Source organism: Rutilus rutilus, assembly GCF_951802725.1.
Source record: "Rutilus rutilus genome assembly, chromosome: 13".
Classification (NCBI taxonomy): domain Eukaryota; kingdom Metazoa; phylum Chordata; class Actinopteri; order Cypriniformes; family Leuciscidae; genus Rutilus; species Rutilus rutilus.
Genome location: NC_140218.1, coordinates 19,196,637 through 19,215,033, shown reverse-complemented (window position 1 = coordinate 19,215,033; position 18,397 = coordinate 19,196,637). Strand labels below are relative to the sequence as shown.

The 18,397-nt window shown below is 37.1% G+C and overlaps 1 protein-coding gene across 9 annotated transcripts in view; it reads right to left on the bottom strand.

The window, feature by feature from the left end:
• Positions 1 to 18,397, bottom strand: part of hspg2 (heparan sulfate proteoglycan 2) — a 116,307-nt gene that overhangs the window by 59,589 nt on the left and 38,321 nt on the right. For 8 of the 9 annotated variants that reach the window (XM_084429068.1, XM_084429069.1, XM_084429071.1 and 5 more), the window contains exons 4-16: positions 9,467 to 9,576; positions 9,172 to 9,230; positions 8,712 to 8,872; positions 6,159 to 6,287; positions 5,655 to 5,828; positions 5,437 to 5,556; positions 5,140 to 5,271; positions 4,481 to 4,625; positions 3,261 to 3,418; positions 2,859 to 3,029; positions 2,243 to 2,409; positions 1,793 to 1,972; positions 715 to 911 (exon numbers count right to left, since the gene is read on the bottom strand). In XM_084429068.1, the coding sequence (XP_084285194.1) occupies positions 715 to 911; positions 1,793 to 1,972; positions 2,243 to 2,409; positions 2,859 to 3,029; positions 3,261 to 3,418; positions 4,481 to 4,625; positions 5,140 to 5,271; positions 5,437 to 5,556; positions 5,655 to 5,828; positions 6,159 to 6,287; positions 8,712 to 8,872; positions 9,172 to 9,230; positions 9,467 to 9,576 (1,903 nt within the window). The remainder of the gene's footprint in view (positions 1 to 714; positions 912 to 1,792; positions 1,973 to 2,242; positions 2,410 to 2,858; positions 3,030 to 3,260; positions 3,419 to 4,480; positions 4,626 to 5,139; positions 5,272 to 5,436; positions 5,557 to 5,654; positions 5,829 to 6,158; positions 6,288 to 8,711; positions 8,873 to 9,171; positions 9,231 to 9,466; positions 9,577 to 18,397) is intronic. The other variant, XM_084429073.1, reaches the window with a different exon arrangement.

Below are 18,397 nucleotides of genomic sequence, written 5' to 3'. Positions count from 1 at the left end.
AAGATGCTCGGGACAAGTGACGGAATTGTCACTTGTCCAATCGAGCCAGTGCTTCATCGTCACGAAAAGTTATCATTTGCACGTTCTGGTCAATTGAAACATTCAAGCGATTTTTAACCTTTCTTATTCAAGCGCAAGACGATGCAAAAGAGAACTCAATTCAGCACTCGTGTGCTGTTTTCCGTAAATAGACTTCTCTCTCTCGTCTTCTTGCGCTTGAACAGAAAAATACACACAAAGTATGTCAAAATGCCCGTCTTGGAGAGTATTCACATAAACACCGTCGGTTATGTCTTAACTGAACATAAAGAGACGAGAAAGAAAACGCATGGGTAACAGTATATTGGATCCGTGCATTTGGTCTTAAAGGGACAGCAGCCTAATATTTCCCAACCAGGCCAGTAGAAAAAAAAACCTTAGCACTGATCCCTGCACAGAACTCTCAAAAATAAGAACATTTGAGGCACTGAAATCCACCCTTTGGGGCACTGAAACCCACCCTTAGTGCTGCCCATGGCAATAGCACTGTCCGTTTTCTTCATTGAATATACCAAATTACAAACAAAAAGAAAATATTTAGAGGTTTTAACCAAAAACATGAGGAATAATCAGTTTTACTCATGGGAACGTAGGACTGCGAGAGGTGATTCGAGAGGAGCTTTATGTTTTCTGACAGGCCTGTAATCCTATCTGTTGATTTAAAGGCACACTAACCTGCACTCCTCAACGTCTCTTGGGTTCCCCTGCAAGCTGAACTCCTTGGTGGTGGTATCCATGCTGATGTCACTCAGCCCGACACTGGCCATGCGGTTGTCATAAATGGTGCGAATGTGGATGCTCTCCAGGTTGGCCAAGGTCATCATGAGGTCATCACGAGTTACTGCTCGTCCTGAGGAGTGCTGCCAGTTTTCCTGCGACACACAGATACAGAGAAGTGAACTACCTAACACAAACAAGCAATACAACTGCAAAAACATTTTAAAAATAACATAACATTATTTTTGAGAAATAATATTTGAGAAATCACTTGTTTATGTAATAATTGTTTTTTTGGTATATGGTTTTAATAGAATTTTATATGTCAGTCTTACACAAGTATTGTATTAGTGTAGAGCTAAAAATACTGGGAATTCATTATATTTTTGGGAAATAACCTTATTTGAGCACATTCCTTAGATATGTCCTTTTTTTAAGAGAAAGGGAGAAAATAGTAAAGCAAAAAAATTACACTGAAAATAATTCAAAAACATTTAAAAATAATAAAAATTATATACACACCACAGTTCAAAAGTTGACAATTTTCTTTAGCAAGACATTAATTTGAACAAAAGTGAGATTAAAAACATGTATAATATTACAAAAAAAGTATATTTCATAAATGTTTCTATTCACCAAAGAATCGTGAAAAAGCGCATCATGGATTCCACACAAATATTAGGCAGCACAACTGTTTTCAACATTGATAATAATAAGAAATGTTTCTTGAGCAGCAAATCAGCATATTAGGCTGATTTCTGAAGTATCATACACTGAAGACTGGAGTAAAGATGCTGAAAATACAGCTTTGCCATCATAGGAATAAATTACAGTTTAAAATGTATTAAAATATAAAACAGATATTTTAAATTGTAATAAAATGTGACTGTTTTTACAGTATTTTTGATCAAATAAATAAAGCCTTGGTTAACATAAGAGATGTCTTTCAAAAAAAATAAAAACGTAGGCCTAGTGTGTATATATTTAATAAAAATGTATTTTATACACATTTAAGCATTTCACATATGCGGCTCACCTCTGTAAACTTGACCTCTCTGTTGTTGATTGTGTCAGGAAAAGTGGGGTTGCCTCGACGGTAAATAAATTTCTGTCCGTTGCCACTCAGCACAACATCAGGTTTCTCCTTTGGTTCTGATCCACCTCGCTGCAGTGAGTAACTCACCTTAAACTTCAGATAACCTCCATACGAGTCAACCTGTAAAGCACAGTGTCCAAAATACAAAGATGCTGAGGAGCTTCTTTGCACGTTTTACACATCTTTTACACCTAAGACAATTTAAGAGACTACAAGTAGCTTAGGTATTTGAAATCTAAATATTTATAGCGAAAGTGAAAGGACAGACAGCAAATTATAGGGAGAATATTAAAGGAATGAGAATGGAAAAATCAGAGATATCGACTGTTGATGTTTTATTGGCTTCCTTTCTAGATTTGCTCAGGAGAGTATTGTGGAGGAGAAATAAACCTTGTTGCCAAGGAACTGGCGAGGAAGAGACCAATAGGAGTCTTGATCGAGGAATCGGCGAGACAGATCCACTAGCTGGAACTCCTCACTCTCTGGATAGATCAACATCTGAGTGGTGGAGAGAGGTGGTGGAGTGCCAGGACGACTAGGAAATGACACATTGACTCCTGTGGATGAAAAGAGAGATAGTCAGATACCGACCTAGAAAGGCAGTGAACCATATTTGAATCCCACTGTACTATTTGTTACTTTAACCCTATAAAGACAGCTGCATATTTGCTATATAAATTTCTAAGCCCCTAAGCCTATAAAATATATATATAGATGTATATATAAAAAGCCTGTGCCAAATTACCCATTTTTGTTCAGTTTGGGCCTCTGAATAAAAATTATGTATTTTTTCCTCCTCGAGTGTAAGCTTTATATTCTCCTATATCATAATATGGGCCAAAAAGCCTGATGTACAAAAAAAAAAAATTTTTTTTTTTTTTTTTAGACGGATCTATAAACAGTTCCATTAAAAAAATATATATATATTTTCCAGACTATTATTTCATATGTCAGGTTTTACAGGGTGAATAAAAATGAGCATGTGTGTTACACATCATCTGAGTACCTTTGAAGTCGTCCTCCTCTGTGAAGCGCAGTCCGATTTGGTTACGGTAGCGACCGGTGCTCTGACAGTTCTTTGTGATGCCAAAACAGAAGCATGGCATGCAGTGACCGCCCACGCTAAAGTGTCCATCGCGGCAATTACCTGCTAACACGTACAGAGAGGATGACACAACTGGACAAGTACAACATGGAAGACAAAGGATGGAAAGACCACCACCGTCAGGATTGAGAAGCCTCACAGTCATGCAACATGCAGCCAAATAACAGCAGGATAACCTGTGTCTCACAAATGAAAGGATGAAATGACATGTCTCTTCAGAAAAGAAAGCATTAGACGAGAACAAACATAATACACAGTAATCCAAAGATGTTTACAAAGCACCATATGGACCTGGTGCATTACCTGGGTTTGGTCTCTGAGAGAGGCTGAGGACCCCATCAGGAATGGCAAACACTAGGCCTTTAGCATTGATGGCCTCACAGGTGTACGCCCCCTGGTCACCTTCCTTCACATCACGGATGGTAAGCGTTCCTCGCCCATTCTCATTGGTCATTGTGATCCTGTCAATAGAATAATGTTTAAATTAGGGCCGTCTCAAGACCCCTGCATTCAGGTCCATTCCCCTGTGCTCTGTCCAACTGTTTTTGAATGAAAGAATGTGTCCAATGTAAATGGTTCCTTATGTATTCCAAATGATTTTTAATTTAAATGTCAATAATATGCTTAACATTTAATCACTAATCACTAAATTAACACATTCTAGTAGCCGTCCTAGATTAAATTCTAGCATATTCATGCTCATGACTCCTACTCAGGATTTTAATAAAGTTTTATATATAATTTTTTTTAATGTAAAACATATTAGTGTTTTTATGTGTGTTTAATGTAATTAGTTGAGATTTTGTTAAGGTAATACTCTTGCAAAACTTTGGCAAATGGGTCTGCTATCTGTAGACTTGTTAGTCCATTTAGAAAAATGAAAAAAAAAGTCTGATTGAATAAACCTACTAGCCTCGAAACGATCATACACAAGGAGAGCACATGCTGAGGAGTAAATTAAATACGGCTCTCTTTGTACATATTAATAATGTCTAATCATTAAGACAAATAATAATTTTAAGAAGCAGCATCAAAAGAATATTTTGAATATAGACAGCTCACAAGTCTTTTTTTAAAATAAAACAGTTTTGGGGATTTTTTGAGATACAGAGGAATGAAAGGAAGCAAACTGGGAGAGAGGGAATGGGATCGGGAAAGATCCACAAACCGAAACTCAAACTCTGGTCGCTGCCCACGAGGCTGTTGGCTCCGACAACACAAGTATATTTTGTCAAAAAGCCAACAGTCTGTTTCTTATTGCATACATGACTCAATCGCACAACTGAAACACGGAGTGTGGCCTTCTGTTCTCATTTAGACAAGTGCTGAAGTAATTAACTTGCCTATTTAAAGAGTTAAGCAAAGAGCGCTTTGGGAATTTAGTAGAGATGGATGAAACCACAAATATTCTTCAATTTAATTTATTCAGTCTTTAAGAGAATCAGGACTATATGACTTTAACATAGACTGTGGCCATCTTGAACATTTCACAGATCCACGATTCGCATTACATCCAAACCTACCTGCTGTTGGCTGGTATGTGTCCCCAATTAAGACGCCATGTGATGATGGGAATGGGCACACCAATGGCAGAACAAGTAAAGGTCACAGTGTCCCCCCGCGCTGCCGTGATGGACTCTTCCGGGGGGTTGGTCACAGTGGGAGGTGCTTAAGTCCAAAAAGAGCGAACATATAATCATTTAACAGTACAATCAACTTCAATCCACACATAATTGTATTATATGAATGGTAAAATAGTCAAATAAACATATGGACACAAGAAACCACAGACGCCCGCAGCAAGTCTTTGATTCTAAATTGGCAGCCTGTGACAGAGCAAGTTTTATTTGGCAGATTCATTCAGTGAGATTAGCCAACCAGAGCCGGAGGCACTGCTGGCAGAAACAATACCAAATCCGCCTGTTAAATAAGCTATTGGCGCAAGATATATGGGAGACGAGATCTATGTGTTATTGAAAAGCTGTATGAGTGTGGCAAAACAAGCCGCTAAAAATGAATGGCTTGCAGAGCATAAATACTAAATTTTTATGGATTTAAAGGAAGCAATAGTGTTAGTAAGTCAAAGTGAAGATGAAGTGAAAGAAAAGTTGAGACAGAAGAGTGATATGTTATGACAACCAATGTTTACTTGTTAAAGATTAATTGGACTGCAATGCCTTACCACAACCATATTCGTCAGAGCGGTCGGCACAGTCCGGCTCCTCGTCGCACTGGTAACTGGCAGGAATGCATGCGCGGTCAGACAAACACACAAACTGCTCCGGGGCACATGTGTCCTCTGGACCTTTAGTGGCTGAAGAAACAAGAAAAAAAAAAGATGAATTATTAAAGAGTCATAAAGTGTGTAATTTCTGTGCCTCTAGTGGCAACAAACAGAACTGCAAAAATAACACTAGTTTTCAAACAGGTTTCCAGACCACTTCCCCCGTCTGTGGATAGAAGCTCAGGTCTGACTTACGGCAGTTCATCTCATCTGAGTTGTCTTGACAGTCATTATCCCCATCACAACGCCACAGTTTTAGGGCACAGCGGCCGTTCTGACACTTAAACTCATTAGGTTCACAAGGAGATGGAGTTCCTGTGAAATGACAAATTAAATTATATAATAAATGCAGAGAATAGACTGGTTATATATAAGCAGTTTCGTATCTGTGGTAAATTAAAGGTTTGTCCTACCACACTTGAACTCGTCGCTGCCGTCAGCGCAGTCCGTTTCGCCATCACATACATAATCCTGTGAGATACACTGTCCGTTGTGGCAGGAGGCCTGGTCTGCACGACAAGGTCCCAGGCCAGGCGGGGGTCTGGTTTTGGCAGGTGTAGGTGCAGTAGGACGTACAGGAACAACAGCTTTGAAAATAAATCCAATAATTAGGGCAATCAATTACAAACTCAACATTAAATACATGCTAATAGCTTACAGAAAAGCCCTTAAATTAAGAAAATTCTGAGCCCTTATGGTTTCAGATGTCTAAAGCATTGAATATACATTACAAAAAATACCACTAAACTAAAGTTGAATTGACAGAATAGCATAGCATGACAAAGCATAAAAAAATAAAATTGTATGCATGAAATCCAAATTAGATTTCGATTAGAATTAGTCGGTTCAAAATTAACAAAGCAATGCCACTCATTTCTAAGGCAAATGAAGAGGGTTCATCAAGCAATCCCACTCACCACAGTTCATTTCATCACTCAAGTCATTGCAGTCAGGCCGTTTGTCACACACAAACTCCCGAGGGATACAGTCCAGCCCATCCTGACATCTGAACTCATTAGACAAGCATTCCCTGGGACTGGGCCTCACTGAGGTGGTAGAGACAGACATATACAATGCAGTGACATGTATGTAATGAAATGCAGTGATTCAAGAAAAACTGTACATGATGCTTTGTTGAAAGATGTTTCAACGTTTCAATGCCAGCCTATAACAGCCTCGTCATGCTGGACTTGCTATTTCAAGAGGATACAAAAGGGCTTTGTTAACACAGGCATCGAAATCAGACTTTTGGAATTTTTTTTAGTCTGAATAGAATTAATTGTTTCGGTAATGCATCTCGGTCTAAAAGGGCAGGTCAGATTTCATGTTTTGTTTGTTTTTTCATTATTTAGGACACATTTCACTTATGGTATGAGGAAGTCTATAGACTACTGTCTGATCAAGTGGATCAGTTGCAGAATGTGGACAGTCAGTCCTGAAGATCGGATTTGAAAACCAAATCAGATTTATATGCAGTGTGAACAAAGCCAAAGTACATCTGTACAATGTTCATTCTGGCTTTTCTATTCAGTCTTGAATTATCTTATCCGGTCCCTTAGTTTGAAAGTAAAAATGATGGAAAGCTTGGACTGAAAAAAACTCAATTCCATCACATATGAACAAAACTATACACTGCAAACACAAACAGGTTGCATTGCCTGAAAATGATACTCCAAGGTAGGTGCATTCCTGACATCAGCATCACTTCAATCAATGACAAGCCATGCAAAGCCTTTTGTTCTTCTTTTGGTCTTCATCAGAGTGCACACATGCATAAAGGTTTCATTCTTTATCCAGCCACTACATAATCTGAGAACTCCTTGCAGTATAAGAGAACAAGACTGGACTGTGTTCTAATGCGCTACAGTCTCCATGCAGCAGACCTGGTTGAGGACAAACCTGGCACATCGATGGGCTCCACAGGAGGGAGAGTATCAGCTATGAACCAGACACAAATATTATCTATACTACATTCTGTTGAATGATGACTAGTTCCAAACAGAACTGCAAGAATGGATAGTTAGACTGTAAAGTGTAAAAGACAGGGGTGTTAAAATGCACTATTGGATCTGACAATTGAAAATTGCACAATGCATTAATTATTAAACTGATTATTATTATTACTGTTATTATTAATGTAGTTGTTGTAGTTGATGATAATGTAATTTCTTATTCTACGATTTATAAGCATGCAAAAGATCTCTGTCAATATCATAATTATTGTTATTATTATTATTATTATAAGTAGTAATAATGAATTGTGTTAGTTTTACTCCACATTCATAAGCTTGCAAAATATCTCTGACAATTGGAATTTCAATGTTTCAAATTTTCATATTTATTTGATCATAATCATCATTATTAATACAAGTTATATTATTATTATTATTAATTGTTGTTATGCAAAATATAACAAACATGCAAAATATCTGTCAAAATTATTATCATCATTGTAATTAATAAGATATATATTAATAATTATAATTATTCTTATCCAAAATATAAAATAAACATCTCAAATATATTTGTCAATATCATTCTTATTATTATTATTGCTATCAAAAAATTTAAAATTAATATCAATATAATTTAGTTGTTTGTTATATTGTTTGTTTATAAATATTTTTGTCAATATTCTAATATGAAAAATTGCCCCTCAAGCTAAATTTGAGTCTGCAGCCTATTTTGTTTTTACTTTAAAGGTATGGTGGAGGATTTTCTTTTGCCGGGTGGATCATCAAGACTATTGGTCCTCCTAGTTGTCAATCATTCTGGTGATATGTTTACGTAAGGCCGTCGTACGTGCTCGTCCCTAGGTAGTTTTCGCTTTCTGCGCATGCGCACTTTCAGGTGTATATGTGTGGTGAGCTACGGTTTCAGCCATTCATTGAAGCTCGCCGTTCTCACCGGGTTTTTTCAAAATGTCTGAGGGTCGCAAGAGAAAAAGTGTCTACGAATTGTATGACAAGAAGAGAAAGGCCTCTGAAGAAAGAAACAAGACCAGAGTGTTTTTGGGAGAATATTTCACACGCTGGCGTGCGCTAAAAGCACAGGTTGGGCTTCCCATTGATGCCTCAGTCGCGAAGTTTCTACTCGACAGGTAAAGTTTGGCATGCTATTTGGAGAAATCCATTTAAAATCACTGCTAGTAAAAGTTAATGTAAGCTATGATTAGCGATGCTAGCCCTGGCACAAGTCACGCACTCGGCTCGTGCATGCTCTCTCGTGCACGTTTAATAGGCGTTCCCTCTCGGGAGCAGGTAGAGTGTTGCGCATGTGCATTTTTTCAAAAACTGGAGAGGGCGGTTCTTTTCTAAAATTCAGGAAAATCCTCCACTATACCTTTAGATGAATCATATCAAAATGATCAAATCCAACTAAATAGTAACCAACTTTCAGTTATCATGATTTATTGCACCATTTAGTAAGGAATCATAATCTAATCATTATTAGAAAAGTATTGAACAAACCTTCACCAAGCCGTCTGAACTGGAAGCCAATTACTGAGGTATCGTAGGAAGCAATGGTGCCCTCTTTAACCACAGAGAACAGGACACCTCTGATCTGCGATTCATTAGAGTTGTTATCTGAGCCGACGTCCAGCTCCACAAACACATCTTTGCCGATTTTCCTGCGAAATGTACGCAGAGCACACTTAATCAAAACAACAAACAAACCACATAAACCAACATAAGATAGTGAGCTGGTATCTCAGCCTGGTCAGGCTGGCCTGTTTGATGTTTTTACAGAGGGTTCGGGCACCCGCTTGACCAGCTTGTTTAAGATGTTTTTCAACAGGGTGATCATAAAAAGTCCCATAACACACACACACAAAAAAAGTGTTTGATTACATGAATGTCCTAAGTAAACTGACTATCCTTCTACATGAGAATATGCAAAAGAGTGTTTGAAACTGGAAATTGTGTTTACTTGATGAGAACCACATTGACAGTCTGCTGTCCTGGTATCCTGCTGTAGTCAGACTCGAGCTGTGGTGGAAATAAACGCCATTAATCACCACATGCTGGCCTTGCCATACAAAGTACTTTTCTAAATCAGGTAAACACTGATTTAAACATTGACACAGTACAGACAAGAATCAGAGGAAAGGCATGTGATCAATAATATGACCCAATACCCATGTGGAGCACACCCTTAATTATTATTGTCTAAACTCCTTTGGAAGTATTTCTTAAAGTCACAGTCCTTGAGTAGCTGCACGTACCGTATCAACGACAGCAGATGATATCTCTTGGAAAGCAGGAGAGTAGATGTCATCAAGTTCCGGCCCATACTGGAATGAGTTTGTGAAGTTCACCAGTGCCCGATAGTAAACTAGAAACGAGAATGCAGTGATCAGACTCACAATAACAGTGAGACAATTATTATTATAGTGAATTACATCCATATAGAGCAATTTGCAAATGTAATCTGGCTCTATAAAAGTATCTGATGACATTTCACTTGAGAAACACAAATATACAAACTATGCACAAATCAGTATTGTCAATGTACTTTAGGGCTGCAACAAACGATTATTTTGATAATCGATTAATCTAACGATTATTAGAACGATTAATCGACTATTCATCGATTATTTCGCCGACTAATCAGTACGTTTGGAACGATTATTCAGCCTTTTCAATTAGTTAAAACACGGAGTTATACATATTCTAACTATAATATAAAAAAAGAAAATCACTTTAGCTTTTGAAATGGTTGTTTTAATGAACTTTGAGCAACTAAACAGGTCATTCTCTTTAAGTTTTCAGATTTCTTTCCAACTCAAATCACACACAAATGCTCTCTAAGCATTGTTTAAATATTCTGTTCTCTTTCAATAGAAAAAAATAAACAAAAAAAATTATCAGCTGCATTACAGACACACTTAAACTGCAAACAATTATTATAAGAATCTTTTTTTTTTTAAAATTGATATGACAATTGAGCTGAGCTGACAGAGACACTCATTCACCTTTTAATTTACAGTATAAAAAATTAACTGACATGATATTCCTCATAACATCTCCTTTTGTAAGTCTTCATGAATCTGTAACAAAATACAGGCAAGGGATAAGACTGTAATAACGTTACCTAATAGAGCTACAATAATAAAAACAGCCCCGACTCCTAAGCTCGATCAAGCTTTATTCTATGCAAAAATAAATCATCATATTACTGTAATTATATTATTATTGTTAATATTATTGCTATTATTAGTAGTATTGCATTCTCTAAAAAGAGATTTACTGCTAGTTATTTAGCTTCAGCTGGAGAATATTCACCTTTCACCGGCTCGTCTCGTGCCGGGTTTTTCCTCTTTAAGTGTTTTAACATGCATGTTGTGCTCCCGTGAAAAGCAAGTTCAGCCTTGCATGTATTGCATACGACAGCATTCTTGGTTTGCAGTTTTGTGAAACTTTACACACCTTGCTAGTTCGGATTCGTTTGCACTCCGTCATAATTCGCGCTGTGTTTTCTTCTACCGCAATAGCATTTGTAACGGCTGCATTACGCTCTAGCGCTACAGCGCCGTAGCGGTCAAATCGCGATATTGCAGGCCCTTACATTAGGTCACGTGGGATCAAACGACTACTCGACAACAAAGATATTTGTCGACAATTTTTTATTGTCGACGTTGTCGACAATGTCGACTAATCGTTTCAGCCCTAATGTACTTCAATAATGATGATTTTATCTGTTATAAATTATAATTATTTTTATATTAAATAGAATATAATTGTATTCTTAAATTTTTTTATTATACACAAGTTAGTTTCTAAGAATGCACCGATATTATAACTACGTCCAGTAAGTTGATAATTCAACTAAATGTATCGATCATGAATGTCCAATATTAAAATGTTGCATTACTTTGTCTAAATATAACACAAAAAAAAGAAACTAAATCATGTTATATTCTACACGTTAACACAGTATCACAACATTATAATTTACAGTATAAAATTTACTAAAGAATGTATTTAACATTTTGTTATAAAAGTTAGATGACACCAAAGACAATCTCTATATCTCTATATATACACAAACATATAATTAAAAAAAAATTTATTCTGATACCAGCCGATAACCGATAATAACAACCGATGACCAATATATAATACAGATATATATCGTGCTTGTGTGACATTTGAGGAGACCAGAAAGAACAGCCTAAACAAAGACCTAAAAAAAGCCATGAATAAACAAGCAAGTAAACAACCAAACGTGCTGCTAAAGACAATAGTCGGGTAGGGCCTTGAGGCACATGTCATGTATAATATTGTGTATATAATATAGATAAATTCGGTCATAAAAAGTTCAAATAATCATTGAGAAGCACAGCATTACAACATCTATTCAGGAAATGTTTCAGCATCAGCGGCTCCAATTCTTCTTCAAAAAGCTGCCGTTCAATACCAAAAACAAATACATGCTATTAGCTTAAGCCCAGTCTCTCAACATTAACCTTTAAAAAGCTCGAGCCTTTTTACAGCCCTCCCGGCAGCTCGTCTGGGTGGATTTTCCCGATTTCAGTTTGTCAAACTGAGTTGAAAAAAAGGGAAGTCAATATTTGCACTCTTTCTTGCAGTTAGCTGCCACTCTCCAGCAGAGTCATGTTTAATGTGACTGCCAAATGGACACACAGCTTATATACACACACGTCACACACACCCCCAAAACAGACTCTTTTGACCTTTTACTCTTCATATTGTATTTATAGATTCATTCCAAGTGATATTATATCACAGACATTAATTAACTTGCTTTTCACAGAATCCAGACACCCGCTGTCACCGTCCGGTCAAATGTATTTGCCATGCACACACAGTTTATTGGAAATTCGCACTTAGTGCTGACACGATTTAGAAAAGAAAGTGGCCCAGAGCTCAGTCTTTTCTAATTGTGCAATACACTGACACATGGTCGCCTGCTTCATTAATGGCATCCTCCATTTCTGCGGAAGAGAAGTCTCATTACCGCAAAAAAAAAGAAAAAAAAGAAAAGTTAACTTAGGTCATTAAAAGGACAGAGAGAGATGAAAACAAAGTAAGAGTGTCAGAAGGTCTTGACTGACTGCCTTTGTCTGTTTTTTTCTGTAATGTCACCATGGCCGGGCTATTACAGCCTGGACAGAGGAAAGGCAACATCAAAAGGTCCCGTCAAAGTGTTGGCACTGACCCGTGATTAATCGAATCACTTGTGTGGGCACACTGTAAAAGCATCAGCCTCTCTCTTTCGAGAGCACAGACTGCCCAGCGCCCGTAATCTCGTCTCACTTGCTCTCGCTAATAAGGCTGCAACTTAGAAAACCACATTCTCGCTTTGGAACAGAGCAAAAGCCCATTCAGTCTTTCCGTTTAGGAAATCCCCTGTGGAACGCCAGCGAGTGCACTGAAACTGCATTCGGACAAGGGAAAGGACAGTGAAATGAAAGCATTCCAAATGCTTAATTCATAAACTCTTCTCGCTATACAACAGCATAACTTTGGCAGCTTTGTGGGCCGAGTCCTCAGCGGGACACACGGAGGACTGTGAGGAAGACAAAGAGCCGATTGAGCCAATGCGGCCCGCCTGGCCTTTAAAACATGAGTCTTTCAACTCGACCTTCACTCCTCTCACTCCTCCTCCCAAGAACCCTTTACTCTGAATCGAACACTCGAAGTAGTCTTCTGGTCTTATTTTGCGACTCTGTGGAATGCACTTGGACAGAGATTCGCTGATTTTTCACCAGTCTATTCCCAGACACAAACCATCCAAAATGTCAAATGTACATTTGCGAGAGGAAAACCTCCATCCATCACGATGCCACAAAGCCAGCTGGCAGGGCATGTTGTTATCGTTCTGGTGCTAAACAGAATTTCACACCCTCAAGCATGGAAGTGCATAACCCGTTTAAGCTTGTGTTTACAGCTCGGAGATCTACAAGCAAATGGTGAATGCATAAATTAGAGCGTAAAACTGAAAATTCATGTGGGGGAGAAACATACAGAAAAAAGAAAAGAAAAAAAACTGAAAATTGTCAGATAAATGATTCTCAAACTTTGTGACAATATTACAAATGTTCTGTATTTTATTTCTTTTGTGATAATGGGAAAGCTGCATGTTTTAAAAAAATAATTAATTAATTGAAATTCTAATTATATATTAAATGAATTAACCACAAATCATTTTGTGATTCCAGAAGTTTCAAGAACTATAAATAGTTATGGGGGACACAAATACATATATAATTTCAATCTTTATTGAAGCAAATGGGATTAAAGGGGATTAACTCTAATGATAATCATTTTAGTGTTAGATTATTTTGACATGAATAATAATTTATTGATTTAAATACCCAAGTCATCCTGTGGCCCCTTTGAAGACCCTCAGGACTTTATGCCGAGATCAATAATTATCTTAAAATATCAGATAATTTGACCTTTTTATGACAGGGTTATTTAAGGATTTAAAATGCTTTGTGGTGTGAATCCTCAAAAAGCAATTCAATATTTAGTCATGATATTTATACATTATTATTATTATTATTGATAAACATTGTCAAAATTATTAATATAACAGACATTTATGAATTAATCATGATTTGCAAAAATGTTTATAACTTTTATAAAAATATATATTTATAAATAATGATTAAGATGTCACCTAGAATAACACACGTTATTACTTTCTTTTTTTTTGCTTTGTTACACCACAAGCCATTCATTGAAATTTATCTTGAAAATGGCATGCACGTTTTTCCAAAAACCAAATGAAACCAGAATGAACACAAAGAGTACTTTTATAAGAATTCAAAACAAGCTAGATTCTTTTCAAACATTTATCGTGAACACTCATAGACATCACTGATCCAAATGGAAAGAATCAATAAGAGCAAAATAGGGTGCTACAAACATATAAAAATAAAATAAAAATTATATATATATATGCTTAAATATTACCTTTATATACATACGGTTAAAATGGTTGCATTGTTAGGGAATCAACCATATCAAAGATAATGCTGCGTAACTGAAGAGTTCAGCTGAGAACACGACCTACTGTACTCATGCTGCCCGACGCTCAAGATGTCCCCAGAGGACCGAAACATGGACAAAGAACAGAGCCATTGGGGTCAAAGGGTCAAAGGAAACTTATTGTGCAAACCGTGAATGGAATAAGAGGAAAGAGGCAGGACGTGTGTGGAGGAGATTTTATTTCAAGGACGGTGGGATAACAATAAAGACAAAAACAGAGGAAGAACAGCAGATTTTACCATCTTCCTTCTCGGTGTTGTGATGGGTGCAAACCAGAAGGTTAGATGGATATGAACTGCTATGATACATCCAAGATTTAATAAGTATGAGATCCAGTAGAAGCAGCCCAGCTGGAGAAGACACGGTTTAACTACTGATGCATGTTTTCTATTTTGAATGGCAGATTTTGATTTGTGCGCGTTTAAGAGCTACATTCCTCTGGCACAGCAGACAGAGCATTGACAGTGAACCACTGAGCCAGAGGTGACGCTGCATATGATCAACATCTGTTTATGAAGACACAGATCGTCGCTAGAATTCTCTCAGCCTGCTTTAAAACCCAGCTACAATTATCATGGTGGGATCTCATTAAGTCATTGTAGTTTGCAGGATATCCTCCACTCCAGGCAGTATCCAAACTTCCACGGTCTAGTTTTAACTCTTTTCTCTCACAAATACACCCGCTGAATAGATACATGCTGGGCTACCAGTGGGACGGGCACATCCTGTTTGCTCTCGCAAACTTGAAGACTCGGCAAAGATAATTGTTCTTGACGTCAGAATTTGATTAATCACTTCTGGTCTCACTGTAGAATGTTTAGTTATTATTTACTCCCCCTCATGACAATTTTTAATAGTTTAATTACATTCTTCTACAATATACTGTATATCTCCTGCTATTACTACACTAGAAGGCCTACAAGGAAACGATGCAAAAGTATTTCAAGGCAAGCTGGAAATATTATTGATCTCAAAACAAGCACAAGTAAATATCACATTCTCACAAACTTTCTATGAGAATATAAAAGAACATCCGTCTGAGTGATCGTGGACATACAGAGTGGTAATGCGGTTGAGAGATAGTTTTGGTAATTGCTATGATTATGTATTGCTGTTCATTCCATCCCACGCTAAGTGGTGTTAATGAGGTATCCACAAATTCAAAGCCGTCCTGCATCAAAATCAAAGTGCCGAGTTGAAAGAAGCGACACTATTAGAACTGTGCTTTTATGTACTGAACTGCTACTGACAATTTCACACTACAAAGCCTTCAGTGTGCCATCACAGAGAGACAAAGCGGGCACTCTTTCTTCCTTTAAAGATAAAACAAGCACGAACGCACTTTATTCTTTCTCTTTGTCCGTCTCTCTCTCGCTACTGTATCTTCCATTAAGTTCTTTTGATCACTTGAACAATGAACATTATTTATTTAGTTTAGCCACTGGAACCAAAGCTGCGAATTACTTTATAACTCCCAAAAGATAAATTATTACTTTCATTATGGACACTCCCAGAACTTCTGCAGGAAAGTCCTGAAGCACAATAAAAAAAAGCTTAGCTGTGGTGAAACCCAAGGATGTTTCCATTAGCAGTAAAATGATCTCATTTACTGTAGGTCAACTATTGCAATCATCATAACTTATGAATTGAAACTTTCTACATGTATTACAGATGTCGCAGATTATTAGCCAGCAATGGGTTAGAACCTCAATGACTTTCAAATACTGTCTGTGTCTTTGTGAGTGTCATATTGTAAGGACATTTGTGACTGCAAATTTGTCCAGTGAGAGAAATAAAGCAATGTTTCCTATGGAGGAGGACAAGATTTTCCAAGGCAACGCATAAGTTGCTGCCATAACAATGAGTGGCAGTATCTAAGAAGGGATGAAAGATGTTCATGAGGACGGCTATTTAGGAAGTTCTGTTCAGTAAACTTGGTTCTCAACTGGCTTTGCTTCAAAACCCAGATTTAACATGAAACAGTAAGTGGTAAGCCAATACTACCAATATTATTATTAAATTAATTAGTTATTAAAATCAACATTTTTTTTCCAAAAATTTTTTTTGAGGTAAAAAAAAAAAAAAAAACTGAGCTCACATCATTGCCTATACAAATTAAGGCAACACTTGTGGATGTGGCTTAATTTTGCTCAGTAAATATTTTACTTAAAGGGGTGGTTAAGAAAAAGATATGGCGCTTTTCCACTACACAGTACCAGCTTGCCTCGACTCGACTCGCCTTTGTTTGGTTTTCCACTGTGTAAAAGTTGTACCTGTACCTGCTTCCAGGTACTTTTTTTCGTATCACCTCCGGCGAGGTTCTGAGCGAGGTTTTGAGCGAGCTGAGGCGATACTAAAATGTGACGTGAAAACACGGCAGACTGCTGATTGGTCACAGAGTCTACGGCAAGATTACGTCACGGCAGTTTCCTGCAGCGTCGCTATGACGACCAGGCCAATGGAAAACGGAGCGAAAAGCAAAGCGAGCCGAGCCGAGGCGAGTCGAGCTGGTACTGGTAATGGAAAAGCGCCTTTAGTGTAATGTTGCTGTTTGAGCATTAACAACATCTGCAAAGTTACAATGCTCAAAGTTCACAGCAAAGGGAGATATTTGCTTTTAAAGAAATCGCTTTTTAAGGACTACAACAAACGGCTGGTAGGGACTACACGACATTCCTCCCGGGTAAGTGACATCACCAAACCTAAAATTTACATAAACCCCGCCCCCGGAACACGATTTATAGATTATCAAAGCAAAATATGCTAATGACTAGAAGATAACTACACATAAGCTACATAAATTCATCAACTAACCATTCAGAAGCGTCCTGTTGCATTCTACATGTCACTTCTTGAGTCTCTCCATCATTGTCTGAAACCGGTTTGAACATAAAAGGCAAAAAGTTTTTGAAATTTTCTCCGCCCTCTGTGCAGGGAGCAGCAGCTCATTTGCATTTAAAGGGACAGACTCACTTGCTCACCCTCAAAAATTGACAATTTTAACATGCTATATAAAAATATCTGTGGGGTATTTTGAGCTAAAACTTCACATACACACTCTGGGGACATCAAAGACTTATTTTACATCTTGTGAAAAGGGCATTATACCACCCCTTTAAAACAAAATAAAAAGTTAAATAGAATTAATTTACTATATGAACATAACATAAATGAGCATAAATACATATACATATATATATATATATATATATATATATATATATATATATATATATATATATATATATATATATATACATACATACATACACACATTATACATGAATACTCAAAATTCATGTATAACTTTGAAAGGTTTTGATTACTATATTAGAGCTGTCAAGCGATTACAATTTTTTATCTAATTATTTACATGTGCTGATTAATTAAATCGCACATCAAATTTGGCTGAGAAATTACCCCCAAAAGACAATTTAAAGTCATTATTGTGTTAAATGAGAAAAGCAATAAATGGGCATTACAAAAAGTAGCTTTAGAAAGAAATATTTTATTTGATTGAGCGTAGAATTTATTAAACAAACTTTTAGGCTACAACGGCCATGATTTTTATTTTTAATTCTCAAAAGCTGCATCTGAATTGGTATTTAGATATATTAAAGACCAAAACAGTTTGATTACCAACACTCTTCAAAATATCTTTTATAAAAGACAAATGTAAATGTGAGTAAATGTAAATAAACAGAATTTTCAATTCTAGGCAAAAATCAGCATTTAGGGCAAAATCTATCTCTATCTCTCTATCTACTGTATGTGTGTGTGTGTGTGTGTGTGTGTGTGTGTGTGTGTGTGTGTGTGTGTGTGTGTGTGTGTGTGTGTGTGTGTGTGTGTGTGTGTGTGTGTGTGTGTGTGTGTGTGTGTGTGTGTGTGTAATCAAATCAAAACACAATGTTTTTTATTGCTGTCCATGATGATCCTATCAGAACAGACCTGTGACTCTTATTAGGTCAGGACCCACCAGTCAAGAACCACATTTTGTTCATTTTCTCAATTCTTGCTCTTTTCTCTTTCTGACAGAATGTATATGGCCTCCTTTGAGAAGGTGAGACCTCAACAACATGGCAACCAAAATAACTGCAGCTGCCCCTCCACGTCTCCCAATGCTGCTGTATGACTAT